This window comes from Triticum aestivum, chromosome 1A (genome assembly GCF_018294505.1).
Source record: "Triticum aestivum cultivar Chinese Spring chromosome 1A, IWGSC CS RefSeq v2.1, whole genome shotgun sequence".
In the NCBI taxonomy this organism is placed as follows: Eukaryota; Viridiplantae; Streptophyta; class Magnoliopsida; order Poales; family Poaceae; genus Triticum; species Triticum aestivum.
The window spans coordinates 51818907-51840194 of NC_057794.1; the positions used below are offsets into that span (position 1 = coordinate 51818907).

A 21288-nucleotide genomic window follows, 5' to 3' on the forward strand; every position below is an offset into this window, starting at 1 on the left:
CCACATGCAACCATGGATGAAAATATGTTTTTTATTCTATTACCCTACTTATATCCAATAATTAGTTTACAACGGTACACAATTGAATATAATAAGCCCTATGTATTTTTAATTTTGGTTCACGTGTTATTAATATAAATATTTGTATTTCACACAATAAAAATCTCATTGAAATATATTGCAACCAATTCACGCAGTAACGCGTGGGCATCATCTAGTTTAACTAGTGCGCGAGTTCTAGTGATTGGTCAAAGTTGATCATGCGTAACAACAGAGGCGGTGAGTGTAAGTAACAATGGTAGGGATGTCCTCCACACTTGGTTTGGCCAGAATTGAAAAGTTCAATAATTAATGTCTATGTATATTATTGCACTCCCATCTATCCATATTACTTATCGCCCAAACGGATATATCTGATACATCTGTTTAAGCCACAAGTAATATTGATGGGAGGAAGTAATAAATTATTCTTTTAGATTTCCTTGAGTGAATTATTCTTTTTAGAATTGAATTTTACTTAACCTTTTTTTAGGGGAATTGAATTTTATTTAACGAATTATTTTCTGGAAAAATGCTCGGACGGCCCAATAAGCCCAGCTTCAGCCGCTTGTCGGGCCGCCCTCCCCGACCGACCCCAAAAATGCTCGGACGGCCCAAACACGAGAGAATCGCAAGGTTTCGGGCCCAGGGAAAGCAGCGCCGCGGGCACGAGAGTCCGCCCTCTCCTGTCCGCCGTCCGGTACCCCCTTCCCCTAAAACCTCACCTAAAACCTAAACCCTCCCCCCCATTCGTCGGCGCCGCCGCTCCCAACCCCACTGCCCGTCGCCTCCTCCACCCGGCCGGCTCCAAACCCGCGAGCTCTTGGCCCACCCCTCCCCCCGCGTCACCCCGGGCGCTCGCCGCCATGGCGCCGCACGGCGACAGGAAGAAGGGGAAGGGCGCGGACCGCCCGGGCAAGCCGGGGCTGGGCCCCAACCGCAAGGAGTTCAAAAACCACCGCAAGGAGGAGGGGGAGAAGGCGGGCGGCGCAGAGGAGCAGGAGCAGGAGCAGGGGCAGCAGCCGGCGCCGCACCCCGCGGCTCTGTTCAACGCCGCCGACGACGGCGATTTCCCCAGAGGTGAGCGACGGCCGCGCGCGCGGCCTGGCCCCGCCCCTTCGCGTTTTGGTTTCGTATATGCTGACGTGGGGTCTCCCTGTTCCGTTCCGCAGGAGGGCGCAGCCTCCTGAGCAGGGACGAGATGGCCGAGGCGCGCACGGAGGCCGAGGTGGAGTTCGAGAAGGAGGAGAGGAGGGGGAAGAAGAAGAGGAAAGCCAACACCTCGTCGGGAATCGACGGCGATGATGACCTGGGGACCCTCTTCGGCGGGGCTACCACTGGGAAGCTCCCACGCTTCGCCAATCGCATCACCTTGAAGGTTTTGAACTCTCTGAAACTGTCCCTCTGTAGGATTTGCTTTGCAACCCTTGTGTTATGCACCAATCAGTGGCTGGTAGGTTGTATGCAGCAATGCCCTTTTATGATTGCGTCCTAGCCTTGCCAATTTCATGGTGTGTCGTGTAACCTGTTCTGCTAGTTTGTTCATCAAGCATCATCAGCTCCAGACTGCGAATTAGCTTTGAGCCTTTGACCCCACATCTGGTATATGCCTAACACAACCTTTAGGAATTTGACACAGCATGCCACAGAGCGCTCCCAAAGTATGGCACACAAGTGGTAGTTTCCAGTGACACAAAGTGCATTTTAAAATGTTAAAGGTGCCTCAACCCCATTAAGTTGATTTTTACCTGGTATGTTAACTTGGTACATTTATGACAGCATAAGACCTTATTCAATGTAAGATGCTTAGTAGAGGTGCTTAGAAAAATAAACCATTTCTTCTTCAAGCACCGGTTTCGTTGTAGAGGGTAGACACTTAGTTATGCACCTCTCCTGTAGAGATAAGCACTGGTGCTTAGGAAAAACTAGGTTTATTTCACTAAGCATCTTTCTAAGCACCTTGCATTGTACAAGGCCTAAGTTGGCACCTTGGCGGGTGCTCGTGAGGTGTAGCATCAGTTGACTCACCTTCCTCATATGAGAGGAAGCCTTGACGGGTGCTCGTGAGGTGTAGCATCAGTGGACTCACCTTCCCCATAATACAATATATCAAGTGTAAGACGATTAGAAAAAGTGAATTGTGAAATTCTTAATATCAGAATAACCTGAACAAATGCCTTTGCTTAGATGTGGCTTCCCTTGTGATAGTCAATTACAAGGACCAATTTGAGTCAGTGAATTGAGCAAAACTCAGGTAGAGTTTTCATTAGCACAATGTCTCTTTTAATTGTCAGCTATGTTTTTTTATCTGTCTACATTAACAGAAATTACTGATTAGATTTGGGATGTTTTTTCCATTGGTGAGACTCTTGGATTAATTGCTGCCGTTTTGGTGAAACGGCCATACCAACCTTTCTTTTTTCTGTTTTATCAGAATATTTCACCAAGCATGAAGCTTTGGGGTGTTGTAATCGAAGTTAACCAAAAAGACATTATAGTGAGTCTACCTGGCGGAATGAGAGGGTTTGTTCGCACAGAGGAAGTTTCGGACATTGCTTTGCATGGAAATAGCAAGGTATTGATTTTTTTGGTATCTTTTTGTTTCCAAGGTTTCTGCAATCTATATTTTGCCACTAATAATGAAAATTTAGTTGTGTTCTCGAAGTTGCTATCCAGAAAATGCAATTGATGTTGATATTGATTTTTGTTATTCTGTTAATCTGTTTGACTGCAGGATAGTGAGGGCAGTGTATGTGCTGAAGTTGTTCATGTTGGTCAGCTTGTACCTTGCATGGTTCTGCAAGTTGATGATGATAAGAAAGAAGGAAAAGCACACAAACGGGTTTGGTTATCATTGCGGTTGAGCCGGATGTACAAGGGTCTTTCTCTGGATGCTATCCAGGACGGAATGGTATTTATATTTGCCTTGGCTCTTGTTGGTTCTAGATATGCATGATACCAGCTTAACTCCTGCTAGGACAGTGAAATGTGTGCATTTTCCTTATCCTTATCCAACTTAGTTCTTGATATGCACAATGTCATAGCCCACAACCGTAGTCTCTGACTGCAGATGTTCAATTCTAGCATAATGTGTAATTGCTCAGAACTTTGTACCCATGCAAAGATTCACACGCATAAAACAATTATAGCCCAACAGAACTGAAACATGCCAGAGCATACATCCAAGCATGTTCTCGTCCAGCCCTCCCAACAGTCAAAATAGAAAGAAGACGTGAACATCCAATGAGAACTACTGATGCTATCATGGAAAACTCACTGCTCTTGTTTAATTTTCTTTAGGTAGTCAACATTTTGGTCAAACAATGGCAACTTAATGTCACCCTTCGCTCCCACTATCCATCACCCTTTCTATCCTTTCAGTAAAGTAAATGTGGTGGACCTGTTTATAAATTTTGTCTATGAATGAAGGGGTGTTTCGCTGATAGCCAAGATTGGAATTTTGTGTATAAATGAAGGGCTGTTTCGCTTATAGCCAAGATTGGCCCCTACTGTTGCTTGAAAGTTTAGTCAGGGCATGAGCTTTTGACTGGTCAGCCACAAGGGTGAGAAATCCAGGCTCAGCACGTGGTGGCAAACTGGCAATCAACTTGCACAAAGGGTTGATTTTTTAAGAATGAGGTTGCCTCCCTAACTGGGCCGTTGTAATGGCAGCAAACAAAGCATCCTTGCAACTGCTTATAGAAAAAGAAAAACTTAATGGAAGTATGGTTGGTAATTATTATTAAATTATTTCTGCTCACCCAGATCAACAGTCAGCTCATCGGTGGTCTTTTATGTACGCACTTAAATGGCTTCTGTTCATTTGTTGATAGTTCTATTAAGGTGCTATTGCACACCCAGTAACATGTACGGTGTCCATAGTCTGCTCAATCGGCTGTCCCACCTACACTTCTCTTATACCTCTGACAAACTTCAATGTGTTAGATTCTGAGCCAACTCTTTTATAATGTTTCTCAGGTGCTCACTGCTCAAGTGAAAAGCGTCGAGGACCATGGTTACATTCTTTATTTCGGAGTATCCGCATTTAGTGGATTTATGCCAAAAGCTGGCAAAGGTAGACATTGCTTAATAAGGTCACAGTTACAGTTATAGATTGTTAATAAATTACACATGCCTAGATAAGTGTGCACTTCATGCCAATTATTGTTCTACATTAGCTGCTTCAGATAGCTGCTAGAACAATGTTTTTGTTTACAGGCTTATGGCAATATAATTATTTAGTGCTGATAATATCAATAGTCCAATTTCTAGCAAATGCGTTTTCTGAGAAAAAAAACGCTATCAGGCTGCACCTTTTTTTGTTATTTGGTGTACTTATAGGTACATTTTTATTAACACAGACGTATCCTTTTGTTGTTTTAAACTATTAATAAATGCAGTACCTACACTGTATGCAAGGCATAGTGTACAAAATATAGTTAAACAGGAGTAAATTTGTAAACTTTGCTCGTGCCTAGACTCCTGATTTGGCATATTTGATTATAAGTGTATTTTTCTAATAAATTACTGAACTCAAGGCACGCAGCACAGTAAGACAAAGCTTGCCGGGCTGTCTGCTGGCTTACTACTTGACATTATTTGGAATAGTGTTACTGATGTACTCCCTCCGTTCCTAAATATAAGATGTTTTAGCTTTTCTCTATTTTCTCAGATTCGTATGCATCTAGATGCGTTTTAGTGTGTATATTCACCCATTTTTATCCGTATGTAGTCCATATTGCAATATCTAAAACATCTTATAATTAGAAACGGAGGGAGTATGTGTCTGCTGTATTCTTCAAACGATTCTCTTTGACCTTCCCCAGCATTGTAAAATGCTGATCATGATGTTTGTTTTGGGATTACCTATGATCTAATCAACTGGTATTCTTTTGTAGAAACTGTGAAGATTGAGAGCGGACAACTCATACAATGTGTCGTGAAGGGGATTGATAAAACTCGCTCTATTATTCACTTGAGTTCTGATGAAGACTTGATCTCTAAATCCATTGTACGCTTATCAATTATTAGTCAGTGGCTTTTGAGTTTATTCTGTATCATGTCAGTTATCGCTAATTTATAAGTCTGTTTTTATCTAGATTAAAGATCTGAAAGGCCTTTCCATTGATCATCTAATTCCTGGCATGATGATGAGTGCACGTGTTCATTCAGTCCTTGAAAATGGAGTTATGCTATCATTTCTTACTTACTTCACTGGAACGGTAACTTTTTTTCAACACTAAAGTATTTTCTTTTTTAACTTTCCCATGGTTTTGATTTTACTTATTTAATTACAATTTTCCTTATCAGGCTGATATTTTTAATTTGTTGAGCTCCTTCCCTTCTGGTAATTGGAAAGATGATTACAGCAAGAATAAGAAGGTCAGTAATTCTTCCCTATAGATTTGATAATGGTCATGGGCTTCTGGCCACGGAGTCTATAATATTTGCATTGATCAGTCCTAATAATGAGTCTGCACAATGCTTGTACCTATTTTACGTTCATTGACACTTACTGTGAATTCTCTTTTTATCATCTGTGCGCAGGGTTTTGGGTACTTCAACTGTACCCAAAATTGTAGGGTGGTCGGTTATGATTCCTGGCCAAAAATGTTATTTTTTTCTTGACATTTTTCTTATTTCAGACTTCCGTTTCCTCAGATTGTAAGCTTGGGATAGCAATAATAACAATAACAATAATCCGAGAAACTTTGTTTGGTTACTCACTCCTTTACCTCTTAGGCTGCTCATCGGTCTGCGTGGTTCTAGTAAGACAAGAACATACATGAATGTGTCCTGTTCCTGTATTCTGTCTCATGTGTTAGAGAATATGCTCCCTCCAAACCGGTTTACATGCCCCCACTTATTTTGAGTGTAACTTTGACCGATTTATAACCAACAAAATATAATTTACATGCCACAAAAAGTATATCATTTGATTCACATTCGGAAGAAGTTTCCAGTGATTTACTTTTTGTGGCATATGAGTTATATTTTGTTGGTTAAATTGGTGGTCATAGTGAGGCTCAAAAGTCCAGGGGGACTTGTAAACCGGTCTGGAGGTAGCAACAAATAACCCTGTAACGCGGCAAAAGTCAACCGTCACGTATCACAATGAGTCTAATCATCGAATGACAAGTGACCATGTTGTACATGACTTCTGTTATGATAATTTTCTCAACTATGGCGGTACCATTTTCCCCAGAAGATGCAGAACCCCACTTTGCAGGACACGTGGACATGTGAGCATGTCACAAGTTGTCGGTGGTGAACTTAAATGATATGCAACAGTACATACGAATATGACTTGCTACTGTATGTTTAAATGTGTGAAGCACTGGTGGATGTCTTCAAAGTTATCACGAGAAGTGGTGAACTTCATGCATTATTTTTATTTGTCCTCTTAAACCTCCGCATAATTAAGTATTTTATCACGAGAAGTACTTTATCTTTTACTAATTTATCTAGCATATAGTTTGGAAAAAGGGTCAAAGGCATGTGTTGCAGACTTATTCAGCATCCGGAAAGAAAGCCGACAATAAACTGTGGCATCATAGCCACAAAAGATTGGCTGGCTAGCCCACTTGTTGCCATTCTAATTTGGTCTAAATTGAATAGGGCGTTGCTTTCTTTACCACATTTACCTGAAGTGGATTTTTTGCTAGAAGGCACGTGGTCCATGCTTGTCACAATGACAGTTTGCTGCTAATTTAATCGAAAAATTAAATTGTCTTGATCTGCATGATGACCCCTCTTCTCTCTTTTGTGTTTCTGTTTGTCCAGTTTTCAAATGACGGTCCTGTTGTTGAAACATATTGTTGGTTATTTTCTTGGACTGTAGGACTTGTGAGTGATTTTTTCATTACGCTTTGTGCTACAATTTGCAGGTAAATGCCCGCATCTTGTTTGTTGATCCGTCAACAAGAGCAGTTGGGCTTACATTGAACCAACACTTACTTCGTCTTAATGTACCCCCTATTGTAAGTTTACTGCTTTGCCTGACCAATTCTTTTGGTACATTCTTGAATATTTTCATTTATGCCTGCATAGTTGGCTTTAGTCTAGTCTATATTCGAAGAGGGGCTTTCCTTTCCTAGTCTTATTCATTTTTGATTGACGATTTTCCTTATGCAGAATGTTAAAGTTGGAGAAATATATGACAAATCACGGGTGCTGAGGGTGGATAAAAAGGCTGGTCTTTTTCTTGAAATACCTTCTCCAACTCCATCACCTGGATTTGTTAGTGTATGTGTTATTTCAAATATGTTATTGCCTTGGCCTATTCTTGTTTTCAAAAGGGCCAATCTTTTGTTGCTATTTGCTTGCCATAACTGAAGGCTTTATTCATTAAGATCCATCTTAATATTTGTGATCTTTAGATACATGATGTATCAGACAAGGATGTGAAGAATGTGGAGAAGAAGTTTAGGGAAGGCAGCTTGACACGTGTCCGTGTACTTGGAGTGCGACATCTTGAAGGAGTTGCACTAGGCACCCTAAAAGTAATCACATCTGGCCACTTAAGTTTTTATTCTGTGCCTTTGTTTACTTTTGAATATCCATACACTTAGTACTTAACCCATTTTGATGCTCAGTATTCCTTCTTAGTTGATACACCCTGGTCCGTGTTACATCCTACCTTTTTTTATACCAATATGCTCATTCGATGCTTGAACTCTTGTACCATCTTCTTTATTTAGCAATTATGTACTCCCTCCATCCCAAAATAAGTGTCTCAACTTTAATACAACTTTGTACTAAAGTTCGTACAAAGTTGAGACACTTATTTTGGGACGGAGGGAGTATTTATCTAGCAATTATGTTCTGCAAAGGTCGGTTTAAGCTGTACAGTGGAGTTCTTATGGTTATAAAAGATGAGATGGGTACCTGATCCATACCATATGTTAGTGCATGTATTCGAAACTGAGGTTCTGAATGTATCATGGAGGGGGTCATCTGATGATAATTGTTATGTTAGTTTCCGTGGTGCTGCTTAATAGTCCTGGTCACTGTTTACAAGTCACTTCTTTATTTCTTAATTATTAATTATGATAAAATTGTTTGTGATAGTACTGGATTTATAATTAATATGATGGCAAGGTATGCTCATTCTCTTCCATTAAGCATGTGGCTTCTTCTATTCTAGCTCCATTGTTTTGAAATGTGTTAAGTTGGTTCATCTTTATTTTTGACATGGATCTGAAAAATCATTTTGCTTCCAGCTGTTGCATGTGCTTAATTAATATCAAAGCATGCCAGGCAGTCCTTTAAATCAGATTTACCTCCTTTTCTTAAACTAGCAAAAGTGGTTGTTTCTGAGGATCTCCATATCGTATCCTTTTCCAGGACAGTGCTTTTGAAGGTTCTGTTTTCACTCATGCTGATGTCAAACCAGGAATGGTAGTGAGAGCTAAGGTTGTTACCGTTGAGCCTTTTGGCGCAATTGTGCAGTTTTCAAGTGGTGTGAAAGCACTTTGCCCACTTCCTCACATGTCTGAGTTAGATAATATTGTAAAGCCACCAAAGAAATTTAAGGTGCCATTCTGTTCTTTTTCTTCCTCTCTTAAATTCCATTGCATATACCATAAGACTGGTATATATGATTAAGATGCATAACATGTCCACCATTGACACTTCATTTTTTTCTGTTAATTTTGTGTAGGCTGGAGCTGAACTACTTTTTCGTGTCTTGGGTTGCAAATCCAAGAGAATAACAGTGACATACAAGAAGTCTCTGGTACCTTAACTGCACTCTCACCCTTGAAATGTTTAGTATACTGCAAATTGTACTCCCTCCGTCCCAAAATAACTTTGTACTAAACCAGCGACACTTATTTTGGGACTGAGGGAGTATATTATATAGAGCATGATGGAATATTGTTCTTCAGATTGCTTTCTTGCCTCTGTGGGAGCTGAATAATTAAATTCTGGATTTCCTTCAGGTCAAATCAAAACTTGAAGTGTTGGCCTCGTATGCTGATGCCAAGATTGGTCTAGTGACTCATGGATGGATTACTAAAATAGAAAAGCATGGGTGCTTCGTGAGATTTTACAATGGAGTTCAGGGGTTTGTTAGCAGGTTGACCTCTCGTTCTTATGAAATTCATCAGCTATATGTTCTTAACCTGCATATTTTTTTTCCACACTCATGTGATGATACTCCCTCCGGTCCTTTTTACTCTGCATATTAGAATTCTCTGAAGTCAAACTTCACAAAGTTTGACCGTATTTATATGAAAAAATATCAACATCTGCCATGCTAAAGTTATACAATATGAAACTTTAAGTCATGACACATCTATTGATATTGATTTCAGATTGTGAATGTTGGTACTTTTTTCTATAAAGTTGGTCAAACCTTACTAGGCTTGACTTCAGTCAAATCTTGTATGCGAACTAAAAAGGACCGGAGGGAGTATTAATGGTTAAACATGCTCCTTTTGTCTTTGAAGTCTCTATCTGTTGAGTTTAATGAATTGAAAATCGGATTGACTGTGATTTTCTCTCTGAAAGGAGTACCGCCGGCCACTGCATCGATTGATGCATATAGCCATGAGTGTGATTTATCTTATGCTGTTCTTGATAGCGACATTTTTTTTACTGAATATATGCCTCTGACATATTTCCTTATTTGTACTAGATCTGAGCTTGGACTAGAGCCAGGTATTGAAGCTGAAAGTGTTTATCATGTTGGACAAGTTGTCAAATGTAGAATTGTAAGCGTGGTCCCCACTTCAAGGAAACTATATGTTAGTTTTACAATGTCTTCTAATAGGTGAGTGTTCCCTCTTGTTCTTTTATTGTTTTTTCTGCTCCCTTGCACGTATCAGTTTTTGTTTTACATGGTTACGTGTAACTGGGCCGTCGTTTTTATCCTTGTACATTCTTAAATATTTTAAAGGTCATTATGTGATTATATTTCCTGTCATCTTTCTATTCTTTTTGAAAGTTTTTTTTAAATAGTCCTTTTTTGAAGAGATCGATGTTAGGTCTTTATTTTGTTCTGATAAGGATTTGGCTAACAAAGTAACAATGCAATTAATGTTACGTATAATTGATGTCATTAGATTCATGCTCAAAAGTACTCGTGAATGTGATGATGTATCACATAAACTGTGTTAGTAGAGTAATTGTTGGTCAAAACCTTGTCTTAACAACACTTTAAATGGAGGGAGTACCATAATACCAACGTTTCTGGATGGAGGGAGTAACAAACAACTTCTATTAGATTTGTAGTATGTTTCTTTAGTTTCTGAGAAACTGGCAGTAACACTTCTCATTAAGATGAGGTTAGAATCTGTAAGAACAGTTGCTCAGGCTTATTTTTAGCACATCCAACACAATGTTAGTCCACATGCGAACTTATATCCTCGAAAGCAAGACAGGCCACCTTAGCTTTGTCTATTGCTGATAAAGACCTGTTGATTCCACTCCTTTGACACGTTCCACAGGTGTAGATGACTTGTCCTCTCTGTTTACAGTGCCACATTTTTGTGCAGCAGCCACATGCCATCCCACCATGCATCAACTGGAGTGAACTGAGTATGCGTGGGTGAGCCAGCCACACCAAACCCTGAGTCCACACTTTTTATGAGAGCAAGTTTGATTCACTAAAAAAAGTCGTAGGTGTTCAGCCCGTGTCACAATATCCCATCTTCCAACTCGCACCATTGACCACACTTTCACTCATTGCACAAAAGAAAGACATCTGGCACAGAGGGAAATGGCCAGTTGCTTTTACACTGCTAGCAGCTGTACGAACTGTACTATCAGATACCTCTACATACATTGGTGTTTTTAAACCCATAATATTATATTTAGCACGCCAGGTTATTGCTGAAGCTTTTGCATACATGTGTTTTTTTTGTGTGGTAAAGGGCAGGTGCATTCTTAAACGCTCTGCAACGGTACTAGATCTCTCCTTTTCCTTCTATGGTCATTGCCAATACTTTCAGTTTCTTGTTGGCTTCTGCTGACACCTAGGAACCGAATTTTAACCAGGAAAGGTCCTGAGCAGATCCCTGCTTGGTTCGTAGACCTGTGCCTGTGTTTTTGGCACACAATTTTCCTTTTGTGTTGTGTAGCTTGACAACTAAAATTTTACTTTCTCATGCAGGGTCATTCAGGCTGATACTGCAAAGGTGGGTACTATTGTCTCTGGTGTTGTGGAGCGACTTACTCCTGCAACTGTTGTGGTCAGTGTCAATGGCTTCTCCAAGGGATCTATACTTAATGAACAGTTGGCAGATCATCATGGTATATCCTTGCCTGTGATTTTCAAATATTTGGTTCATTCGGTCTGGACTCACCACACGCACAGACACAGACACGAAGACAGCTTGCACATCCACAATCCTTCTCCCCAGCTCATCTGTACATCTTTGTTCTGTTCACCCATTTACACCTTTTCTTCTTAATTAGGCCAAGCTGCTCAGTTGAAGAATTTGTTGAAGCCTGGCCATGAGTTCAACCAGCTTTTAGTTCTTGGTAAAGTCATTGAAGTTCTGGATCTTTTGTTATTCAACAATTTGTATGAACTAATTGACAATTTTCCACCCGCTGTTCAGTTTCTGGGACTAGTAATCATTGTTTATAGGGCGGTAAGGTGACCTATGGCGAGCACATAAACAATGCTAGTAATATTTGTACTTTTATACGACAAAGAACTTTGAGCTGTAGCATAACTCAGTCTGTATATAGAAATTTTCTCACATAAATTTTTTATTTACATATCCTTCCTGACGCACTTTTGGTTGTTTTACATGTGGATATTACTTCACTTGACTAAGTATTGCCTTTCGTATTATGCTGTTTCAGATACTGAAGGCCAAAATTTAGTTCTTTCCGCTAAGCACTCACTTATCAACACCGCAAATGACATTCCATCAGAGATATCACAGATGCAAGGAGGAGCTGTAGTTCATGTATAGTTCTTCATTTTGTTTCAGTTACATTATAATTAATGAGCAAGTCAATCGACATTTCTTTTTACCTTAGGGTTACATTTGCAACATCATCGAAGCTGGTTGTTTTGTTCGCTTTCTTGGACATCTAACTGGTTTCTCTCCCAAGGATAAAGTAAGCATGTATTACCTCCGCTGCTCTCTTTATCTGGAACAGCCTCTTATCTTGCATGTTTTGGCTTCGTCGTTCTCTCTGTTTCTGAAAAAGCCTAACCTTGTGTTTCCTGAAGGCGGTTGACAGGCCGATAGAAAAGCTTTCTGATGTGTTCTGTGTTGGCCAATCAGTTCGTAGTCATGTCCTCAATGTATGTATAACATAGTGTTGTTGATACTTTCCTGTTTGGATACTATGTTGTTTGCTTTACTGAATGGTTCATTATTTGTTATAGGTGAATGCAGAATCTGCTCGAGTAAAGCTTTCACTCCAACAGTCCATGTGCTCTTCACCTGATTGTTCATTTATTCAAGGATATTTTCTTCTCGATCAGAAGGTCATAATATAAATCTATTTGTGTCTTACTCAAAGTTAAATGGCTTAACCTTGATGAAAAAAAGATTAAACGGCTGAAGGAAAGTCTTGTCTAGAACCATCCGTTCACAAATATAATATGTTTCGGATATTTCAATATAGACTACATTCAGACTGAAATGAGTGAACATCTTATATTTGTGTCTATATATATCCGATTCAGAAAAAGGTTAGAACATCTTATATTTGTGAATGGAGGGAGTAGCTGCTAGCAATGTGGTAATTTGGGCTGGGGTCAATAATAAAAGCTTTCGATGAAAGAAGAGACTGGTGAGGTTTGGGTCGAACTTGCACATGCAACTATTATTTGCTTGTGGAGGCCTGTTTCGCTAAGTTAATGGGCTGTGTGTGTGGTGGTGGTGGTGGTGGGGTAGGACTTATCCAAAAGCAGACAAATGGTTTAAGTACACTGACAATTAAGTGAACCCTAGTTCTACAATGTGCTTTAACATGTGCACTGACAATTGGTGTTACCTTGTTGTTTGTCCAGATTGCGGCATTGAAGTATTCAGGTCCTAGTACTTCTCATGATTGGGTGAAATATTTTGGCATTGGTAGCTTGGTTAAGGGTGAGGTGGGAGCAGTAGAAGAATATGGTGTTATCCTTAACTTCAAAGACCATCCGGATGTTGTTGGTCTAATTGAACATCATCAGCGTAAGTAACTCATTTTCTCCTTATATGGCATATTAACTATTACTGATTACGGTCATTCAAAACTTTTCCTTTTCTGCAGTTGGTGGCAGTACTGTAAAAGTGGGTTCTTCTGTGAAGGGTCTTGTTGTGGATTTATCTGATGGAGTTGTAAATTTATCGCTTAAACCTGAACTAGTTGGCAGTGTCAGCAAGGATGGGAAAAAGAAGGTAATAATAGTAGATGCCCTTCTCTCAGCAATATATGTGTCTATCCGGTTAAGGATGGTCTCTTCCATTATCTTTTGGTCACTTGGTACTAGTAGTTGTTTGTGGGTAGCTTAGTAGTTTACCTCCACTGAAGTACTTCTTGCGATTGTGCCCTTCCTATCTACAGCATTGCTTGAAACTGCTCACACGGCTAAACATTCTATAGCAGTGTAGCTTCATAACTCGAAAAAATACTGTCAACATTTGTGTCTGAAAATCTCTGTTTGCATGTTGTTTGTTTTTAGTTCACCCAATAAAACATATGCATGGCTACTCCCCCTATTTACAAGTCTTCTAATGGTACCAATTTCAATTGCTTTAACACTAACTTTAGTTATATTGGACCGGTTTGTTTGTTGCACTTCAGAAACGTCACAGAGCCGCGGTTTTGGACTTGGAGCTTCGGGAGGAAGTCAATGCAGTTGTGGAGATAGTCAAAGACAGCTATGTGGTGTGCAAATTACTCATCTGACTAGTTTATTCTTATTATTTCCTTAAAGGTTGACTGCTGTTCTTTTCTCATCATTTTGTTCTATCCAGGTTCTTTCTGTCCCTGAGTATAATCATGCAATAGGCTTTGCACCGTTGATGGATTACAACTCACAATTGCTTCCTCAACATCACTATGATAACGGGCAGTGGTAATCACGTGAACTACTTCAGTGTATTGCTTTTATTAGTTACTTCCTCTGTCCCATAATATAAGAACGTTTTTAACACTAGTGTAGTGTAAAAAACGTTCTTATATTATGGGACGGAGGGAGTACTTGTTTGAATGGTCGGGGAGCAAAAGTTGAAGGGTTCATTTTTAGAATTCTAATAACTGCAGATCAGACTTTTTGAGATACAACTGGCAATACTTTATTTTGCCCTTTTGATTACGATTGTACATGTTATAATTTGTCTCTGGTTTTTGGTTCATAGATACATATTACTCTGAACATACTATGCCAGTAAACTGTCCTGTCGCCAGGACATGCAAGGCATCTAGGAGCTTAAATGAGTCAAACGTGAGTCAATCTAGCTTAGGCCGTCTTGAACCTGACATTATTATAGATTGAATAAGCTCTAGCTTAGCTTGACTGAACTTGTCAGTGGGTTGACAATGCAAGTATGCAACCCAACATTGATTATTGCGCTCAAGACAAGTTCGAACCTCACTTGAATTAGACTTGATTTTTCTGCACTACATACTAAATATGTATATATATTCAACCATAATTGACCTCAATCTCTCAATGAAGTCTTCTAGCTCAAGTATTGTATTGCTCAAGCCGAGCTCAAGCAGCTTGTTGACTCCAAGCTTCTTTTGCACGTACACACTTGCCTGGTAGAAATGTTGATGCACTTCATATGCCCACCTTTTCCTTGAATTTATAATGTTTTTGAATATTGTATCTGCATTGTTACCATCCTTGTTGATCTCACATTGTCCCTTTTTTAAAATGGAAACTCAGTCGAATGATTATTAGTCTAGTTCTATATATGCTTTGCAGTCTGGGCTCTCTGATATGGTTTGATAATGTCTCGTGCGGTGAAGCGTTACATTTTCTGTTGTTGCAAGTTCACTTCATTCATGGTAGAAAATGTGTTGAGCCGTAACATCTCATAATATAGGAGCATCTGCCATGTTTGCTGCTGAACAATACAAGTTTAGTGTATTATCTTGAAAGGGTTAGTATAAAGCAACATTTTATATTGCACCGAACACATGCAAATGACTACCAGATGTACCATTTGCGATTTTCAAGGTCGGCAGACTATCGAGCCTATATTACTTTGGTGTTAAAATTTAACAACCTTACCTTCTTTTCTTAGTACAAATGCAGTTACAGTTCGAAGTACTCTTCTCTTATTTTGTGTTTGTTTTTATTGAAGCATTACCGTTGTCGTTGGAAGTATCCCAAGTTCTGACCCTTCTGGAAGACTTATCCTTCTCCCGAAAGGATCAGCCCAGGATTCTAATATCTCTAGTTCTAAAAGGGCTAAGAAGAAATCAGACTACAAAGTTGGGTCACTTGTTGAAGCAGAGGTGCAACTATTTTCATAGCAATCGTATGATCAGTCGTTTACTCTCTATTTATAGTTTGCGTATAAATATTAATCATGTTTGGTTGCAGATTATTGATATCAAGCCGCTTGAGGTTATTTTGAAATTTGGTGTCAATCTTCATGGAAGGATTCATATTACTGAGGTATATACTAGATTTTATTAGTTTATTTATAGTGATTTTTGTAAGTAATTATGGATCAGTAATAGGCATATGTTTCTCTCAGGTCCTTGAAGAAGATTGCAGCGAGCATCCCTTTAGTAAACTCAAAATCGGGCAAAAGGTCCATGCAAGAATTGTTGCACAAGCTGAACATTCAGCAAAAACTGGCAGAAATTTGAAATGGGAACTATCTATTAAGCCATCCTTGCTTAAAGGTAGGCTGTACCAAAATCTCTCTGTTTGTCCATTTCATATATGTGTAACGCCTTTTAGCCTAACCATCACTATATACTCTTGGTGCTTCTTGTGACTTGCGATGACTTGGTTTCCTGATGCTGGCCTTTCTTTTTCTGGTTCAATTTAACAGCAGACTTGGAAGAATCAACTACATCTGAAGCTGAATTGAATCACTCAATTAATGACATCATACGTGCTTATGTCGTCAAGGTGGATACAGAGTGGGTCTGGTTAACTGTATCCAGAAAGGTTATGGCTCATTTATTTATTCTCGATAGTTCAGTTGAGCCGAGCGAATTAAAAGAGTTCCAACAGCGTTATAGTGTCGGTCAAGCAGTGAAAGGACGCATTATTGGGGTGAACAGAGAGAAAAGGTTGTTGAGGCTGAAAGCGTTTGATAACCAATGCATGCTCGAGAATATAGATGACACACAAAAAACAGTATCTTCTATTGCTGAACACACGAAGGAAGGAGATATCATTGGTGGACGCATCCAAAGGATTCTACCTGGTGTTGGTGGGCTTGTCATCCAGATTGGACCTCATCTTCATGGAAGAGTTCATTATACTGAAATTGTTGATTCGTGGGTACCTGAACCCCTATCTGGGATCCATGAAGGTCAATTTGTAAAGTGCAAGGTCCTGGCTGTAAGCCGCCAAGCTGAAGGATCTGTCCGGGTTGACCTATCACTTCGCTCAAGAAAACTTGATAATTTGTAAGTCTTGTCGCTTGCAAAGTATTGTTCATAATAAATACAACAATATTTAGTAGCGTTGAATATGCTTCTTTTTGTCAAAAGTCATATGGGTACTCTATAATTTAAATAGACCTTAGATATAAGTTAACACCAGCTAGTGGCAACTGCTTTTTTGGATGTGGGGTTGTGCTGTGATCGTCTTCTCAAACAAAATACCGAGACAGTCAACCACATAAATAGGCCTGTTAGAGGTGAACTTTGTACACAATATTTTTAGTTGTCCAGAAAAATATTATGTCTGTCATTCTGTGACATCTTTGTTTTGTAGGACAACTTGCGCTCCCCGGTTTGAGAAGATCAACGATCTGTGCCCCGGTACAGAGGTTAAGGTATTTTCTATCTTCATACAATTTCGTAATATCAAACTTGGAGGAAGTTCTCTTGAAGCTGTTACAACCGAGCACAAATGCCTTAATTTCTTTTGGTTTTAGACTTTGAAGTATTTAAAAGATTACATTGCATGCTCTTAGCCTCAATTTGTTGGGCTGTGAGCCACTGGGCATCTAAATGAGCAGAAATTGTTGCTGATGGCGTGTAAAAAAGGAAATCAGTTTTTTTACTTTCCCCTTTTCTGGACATTTAAATTGCGACTATGGTGAATTTATGTGATTTTCTTCTAAACATTTAGGGTTATGTGAAGAATGTGAATCCCAAAGGGTGTTTCATCATGCTTTCTCGAATGGTTGAGGCTAGGATTATTTTGTCAAATCTGTCAGATGAGTATGTCGAAAATCCCCAGAAGGATTTCTCAGTTGGAATGCTTGTACAGGGAAGGTTAGATCTCGCCATTGACAAATGCACATATAACTAAAAAAAATTCTCTCCCCGATCTAATGGAAAAATCCCGCAGGGTATTGTCTGCGGAACCACTATCAGGGAAAGTTGAGGTATCACTTAGGAAGAGCACTGGTAGCAAATCGCAGAAGTTGGATGATATTAGCTACAGTGACCTGCATGTTGGGGACATCGTTGATGGTCAAGTTAAACGGGTTGAATCCTATGGATTATTTGTGACAATCAAGAGCAGTGAACTGGTATGCTATTGTCCTTTTGATTCTGCAAGTGTTTATCAGTAATCGGTATGTTAATGTAGATCATTGTTTTGTAGGTGGGCTTGTGTCATGTATCAGAACTTTCTGATGAACCAGTTCTTGATATCAACGCTTGCTACAAAGCTGGTGATATAGTTAAACCTAAAATTTTGAAGGCAAGTTTTATCTATGGTTAGACTGGTCTTTTGTACTGCATGTGTGCTAAATTTCATTTTCATTTTCTTCATACAGATTGACGAGGATCGACACCGAGTATCCCTTGGCCTTAAGGAATCTTACTTTGACTCTGATCTGACTGATGATGAAAATGGCAACGAGAATGATGGTGGAAGGGTTCCCATGGACATCAGCCGTGCCCCTCAGATGTCTGGAGGTTTTAACAGCACTTTAGTTCTTCCTGGGCGTGAACCCAGGGCTTCTGTTCCCCCACTTCAGGTCGCCTTGGACGAATACGAAGTTTCTGACCAAGAGGGTGATCAGAAAGCTCATGAAATTGCTAATGGAAATGAATCAAATGTAAAAAAGAGCGATAGACGGTTAAAGGAGAAGGCGAGAAAACAAAGGTTTCCACACATTTCATTCTTGTACCTTTAACAGTGGCATCCAGACTCTTACACCATTTTCCTCCCCAGGGAAATAGAAATCAGTGCCTTGGAGGAAAGGGCTTTACAGAAAGATATACCACAGACTCCAGATGAATTCGAAAAGTTGGTGAGGAGCTCTCCAAATAGTAGCTTCGTCTGGATAAAGTATATGGCATTTTTGTTAGACTTTGCGGATGTCGAGAAAGCACGTTCAGTAGCTGAAAGGTACGATTGCAGTATAAGGATAATTGTTTCGAAATTCTGTTCTGACTAATTTTTGACAATAGGAATTTACTGTTCTGAAAAAAAATCCATGAAAATTCCCATTCTTATTAGTCTATTATGCAAAGATATCTATGTTTTCTTTGCTGAATATTTGTTTACTTCGAACCTGTTGCATAGATTGTCATCTTAATGCAAGTGTCCCTCATGTTTGTTAGGGCTTTGAGAACAATAAACATTAGAGAGGAGGAGGAGAAACTCAATGTATGGGTAGCATACTTCAACCTTGAAAATGAATACGGGAGTCCACGGGAGGTAAGTTAAAAATGACGCTACGTTATGTTTCTTTCTGCTCCTCCAGTTGATGATACTGATCTGCTGTTGGTATATGCAAGGATGCTGTCAAGAAGATATTCCAAAGAGCCTTGCAGTATTGTGATCCCAAAAAGGTGCACTTGGCTCTTCTTGGAATGTACGAGAGGACTAAACAGAATGAACTGGCAGATGAACTTTTTGATAGAATGACCAAAAGATTCAAAACTTCATGCAAGGTTAGTTTATCACTTTGGTTTTTGTATTTGGAGCATATTTATGACTTTCAAACTTCGTGCAAGGTTAGTTTTTTTTTTTTTTTGTATATGGAGCAACTTTATGACTTGCATGATGCAATTGTAGATCTGGTTGCGCCGCATTCAGTTTTCTCTCACTCAAGGCAAGGATGTTGAATACATCAAATCTGTCGTAAACCGTGCGCTTCTTAGTCTACCACAAAGCAAGCGTATAAAGTTTCTAACGCAGACTGCTATCCTGGAGTTCAAGTGTGGGGTGGCTGAGGAAGGGAGATCCAGATTTGAGCTGATCCTAAGGGAGTATCCGAAAAGAACAGATATTTGGAGCGTTTACCTAGACCAGGTAATATTGCATTAGCAAACCGTCAACCTGTCTGTTATTCTGTCAACTTTACCAGTCTCATTGACAAGCATGATTTCTTTTAGGAAATTCGACTTGGTGACACCGAAATAATACGGGCATTGTTTGATAGGGTGACATGCCTTAGTCTACCTCCAAAAAAGATGAAGGTTTGGCTCATTCTTTGTATATTCTACTCAAAACACGAACATTATCTCTCTTCACTGCTATCTGTCCCTGCCCTGCATAATATCTCTTGCCATTCAGAATTTGATGCCATCGCTTGCTTTATTACCGTTCCCTGCATTGATATAAGTTTTTTGATGCCATGGTCGTCATTTACAGTTCTTGTTCAAGAAATACCTGCGATACGAGAAGGCTCAGGGCGATGAAGAAAGAATCGAGCATGTGAAGCAGAAGGCAATGGAGTACGTTGAGATTTCTAGAGCCTGATTTGCAAAAGACATGCGGAGGCACTGCTCCTGCTCCTGCAATGCGCGGGAGGCGTCTGCTTGCCGGGGATTCATGCAATCGTTTATTGTGACCTGCAGCCTGGGTTTGCTTCTAATGAGACGTCTACATTCTTATTTTTACGCTGAGGTTGTGCAGAGAATGTGCCAGTCAGGGCTGCAGCTTTTATGCAGACTGCAGTCCGCCAATTTTGGTGTTGTTACACTTGTGATGTATGTATTGCTATTAATAGGAAAGATAGATGACTATTCAATTTTGTTTCAAACACCTCACTAACTATTCGAGCTGTTGGGATGTGTTTTGAATTTGTGAACTCATCGTTAGAAATTGTGAGTGGGGACTGAGAAGTTTCTTCGCTAGCCTTGGAAGTGCACCATAGTGTCAAATGTTACTACGTTCTGACGTTGAAAGAATGCTGCTCTCTCCGTCTCTTATACATAATAAGTGTCGTGGTTTAAGTTCAAATTCCATAAATGAGTGTGTGGTTTTAGTTCAAATTTGACTATTAATAGTTGTGTACTTAAAAATATAGAGAAACTCTTGTGAACTTTTTCATCGTTTTGGGATTTTCACCATGAGCTAATTCAATTGTTTTCATACTGGTAAAGACTGGCTTGGCTTGGCTAGGGCTCTGGGCCTACTCTTCCGGCGAAGCTTGCCTTGACAGCTTGACGCACTTCTGTTTTTTTACTTTCCATCACCAAAACACTAGCAAATCACAGTTATATAGTATCACAATGGATAATACATATTTTAGTGATCCTTCAGTCCAATATAGTACTGTTCATAATTAACATCTCTTGTCTAATGTTCGATGATACCTTTTGTGATTTATAAGGAAAACGCTGGCCTTCAGCCGGCGGATCCGTCGTCTCGTACGTGCGATGCGTGGCTCACCTTGAATTATCTCTTGAACTTTTGTAATTGAGCTCTTATTGCAGTTTGCCCACCAAAACTGCTATACGTACGATTCTTTTTAATCGGACACTGCTACGATCAGAGAGCAGATGCTATGGTCCACAAACTGATAATCTGTGATTTGTCTCTAATCGTACTGAGTGTTGGACGAAAATTCATCGTACGTATAGCAAGGTTCTTTGCCCACCACAACAACTTATGTGTTGTAGGATCTGGATCCTTGAGGGTTGTTGCCCGCGCAGCCGAGGCACCCTGCTGCCGCTCCCTATCTTCCTCTCGCTACACTTGTTGCCCCGCTGCATCTAACGGCACTGCCCCTGCGACGTCACCGATGCCGGACCGAAGCTCCATGGAAGCGATCGGGCTCGCCTGTCGCCGGACTCTACCGCCGCGGTCGAGCTGTGCTTGGCTGCCACCGCCTGGATCTGCTTGTCCCCAGCCCTTCTTTGCACCTCACCGTTCGTCCCGTGTCGCCGGCATGTGTGTTGCCG

The 21288-nt window shown here is 40.0% G+C and overlaps 1 protein-coding gene across 2 annotated transcripts; it reads left to right on the forward strand.

The window, feature by feature from the left end:
* Nucleotides 1-727: 727 nt before the first annotated feature.
* Nucleotides 728-20238, forward strand: LOC123189286 (rRNA biogenesis protein RRP5). 2 transcript variants are annotated; one of them, XM_044601671.1, is made up of 40 exons: nucleotides 728-1119; nucleotides 1212-1417; nucleotides 2474-2614; nucleotides 2774-2950; nucleotides 4018-4114; nucleotides 4938-5050; nucleotides 5139-5261; nucleotides 5350-5421; nucleotides 6927-7019; nucleotides 7174-7284; nucleotides 7419-7541; nucleotides 8386-8574; nucleotides 8702-8776; nucleotides 8982-9118; nucleotides 9680-9814; nucleotides 11156-11295; nucleotides 11461-11526; nucleotides 11857-11963; nucleotides 12037-12117; nucleotides 12233-12307; nucleotides 12392-12493; nucleotides 13022-13187; nucleotides 13267-13394; nucleotides 13801-13884; nucleotides 13974-14074; nucleotides 15312-15465; nucleotides 15554-15628; nucleotides 15711-15861; nucleotides 16014-16599; nucleotides 16910-16970; nucleotides 17270-17415; nucleotides 17492-17675; nucleotides 17750-17848; nucleotides 17925-18256; nucleotides 18326-18502; nucleotides 18718-18814; nucleotides 18895-19050; nucleotides 19175-19411; nucleotides 19495-19578; nucleotides 19754-20238. In XM_044601671.1, exons 1-40 carry the CDS (start codon nucleotides 906-908, stop codon nucleotides 19859-19861), a joined length of 5703 nt encoding a protein of 1900 aa, XP_044457606.1. In that variant the 5' UTR covers nucleotides 728-905; the 3' UTR covers nucleotides 19862-20238. The 2 variants fall into 2 exon arrangements, with proteins under 2 accessions (XP_044457606.1, XP_044457615.1); XM_044601680.1 differs by having other exon boundaries at nucleotides 16017-16599.
* The last annotated feature ends 1050 nt before the right edge of the window (nucleotides 20239-21288 follow it).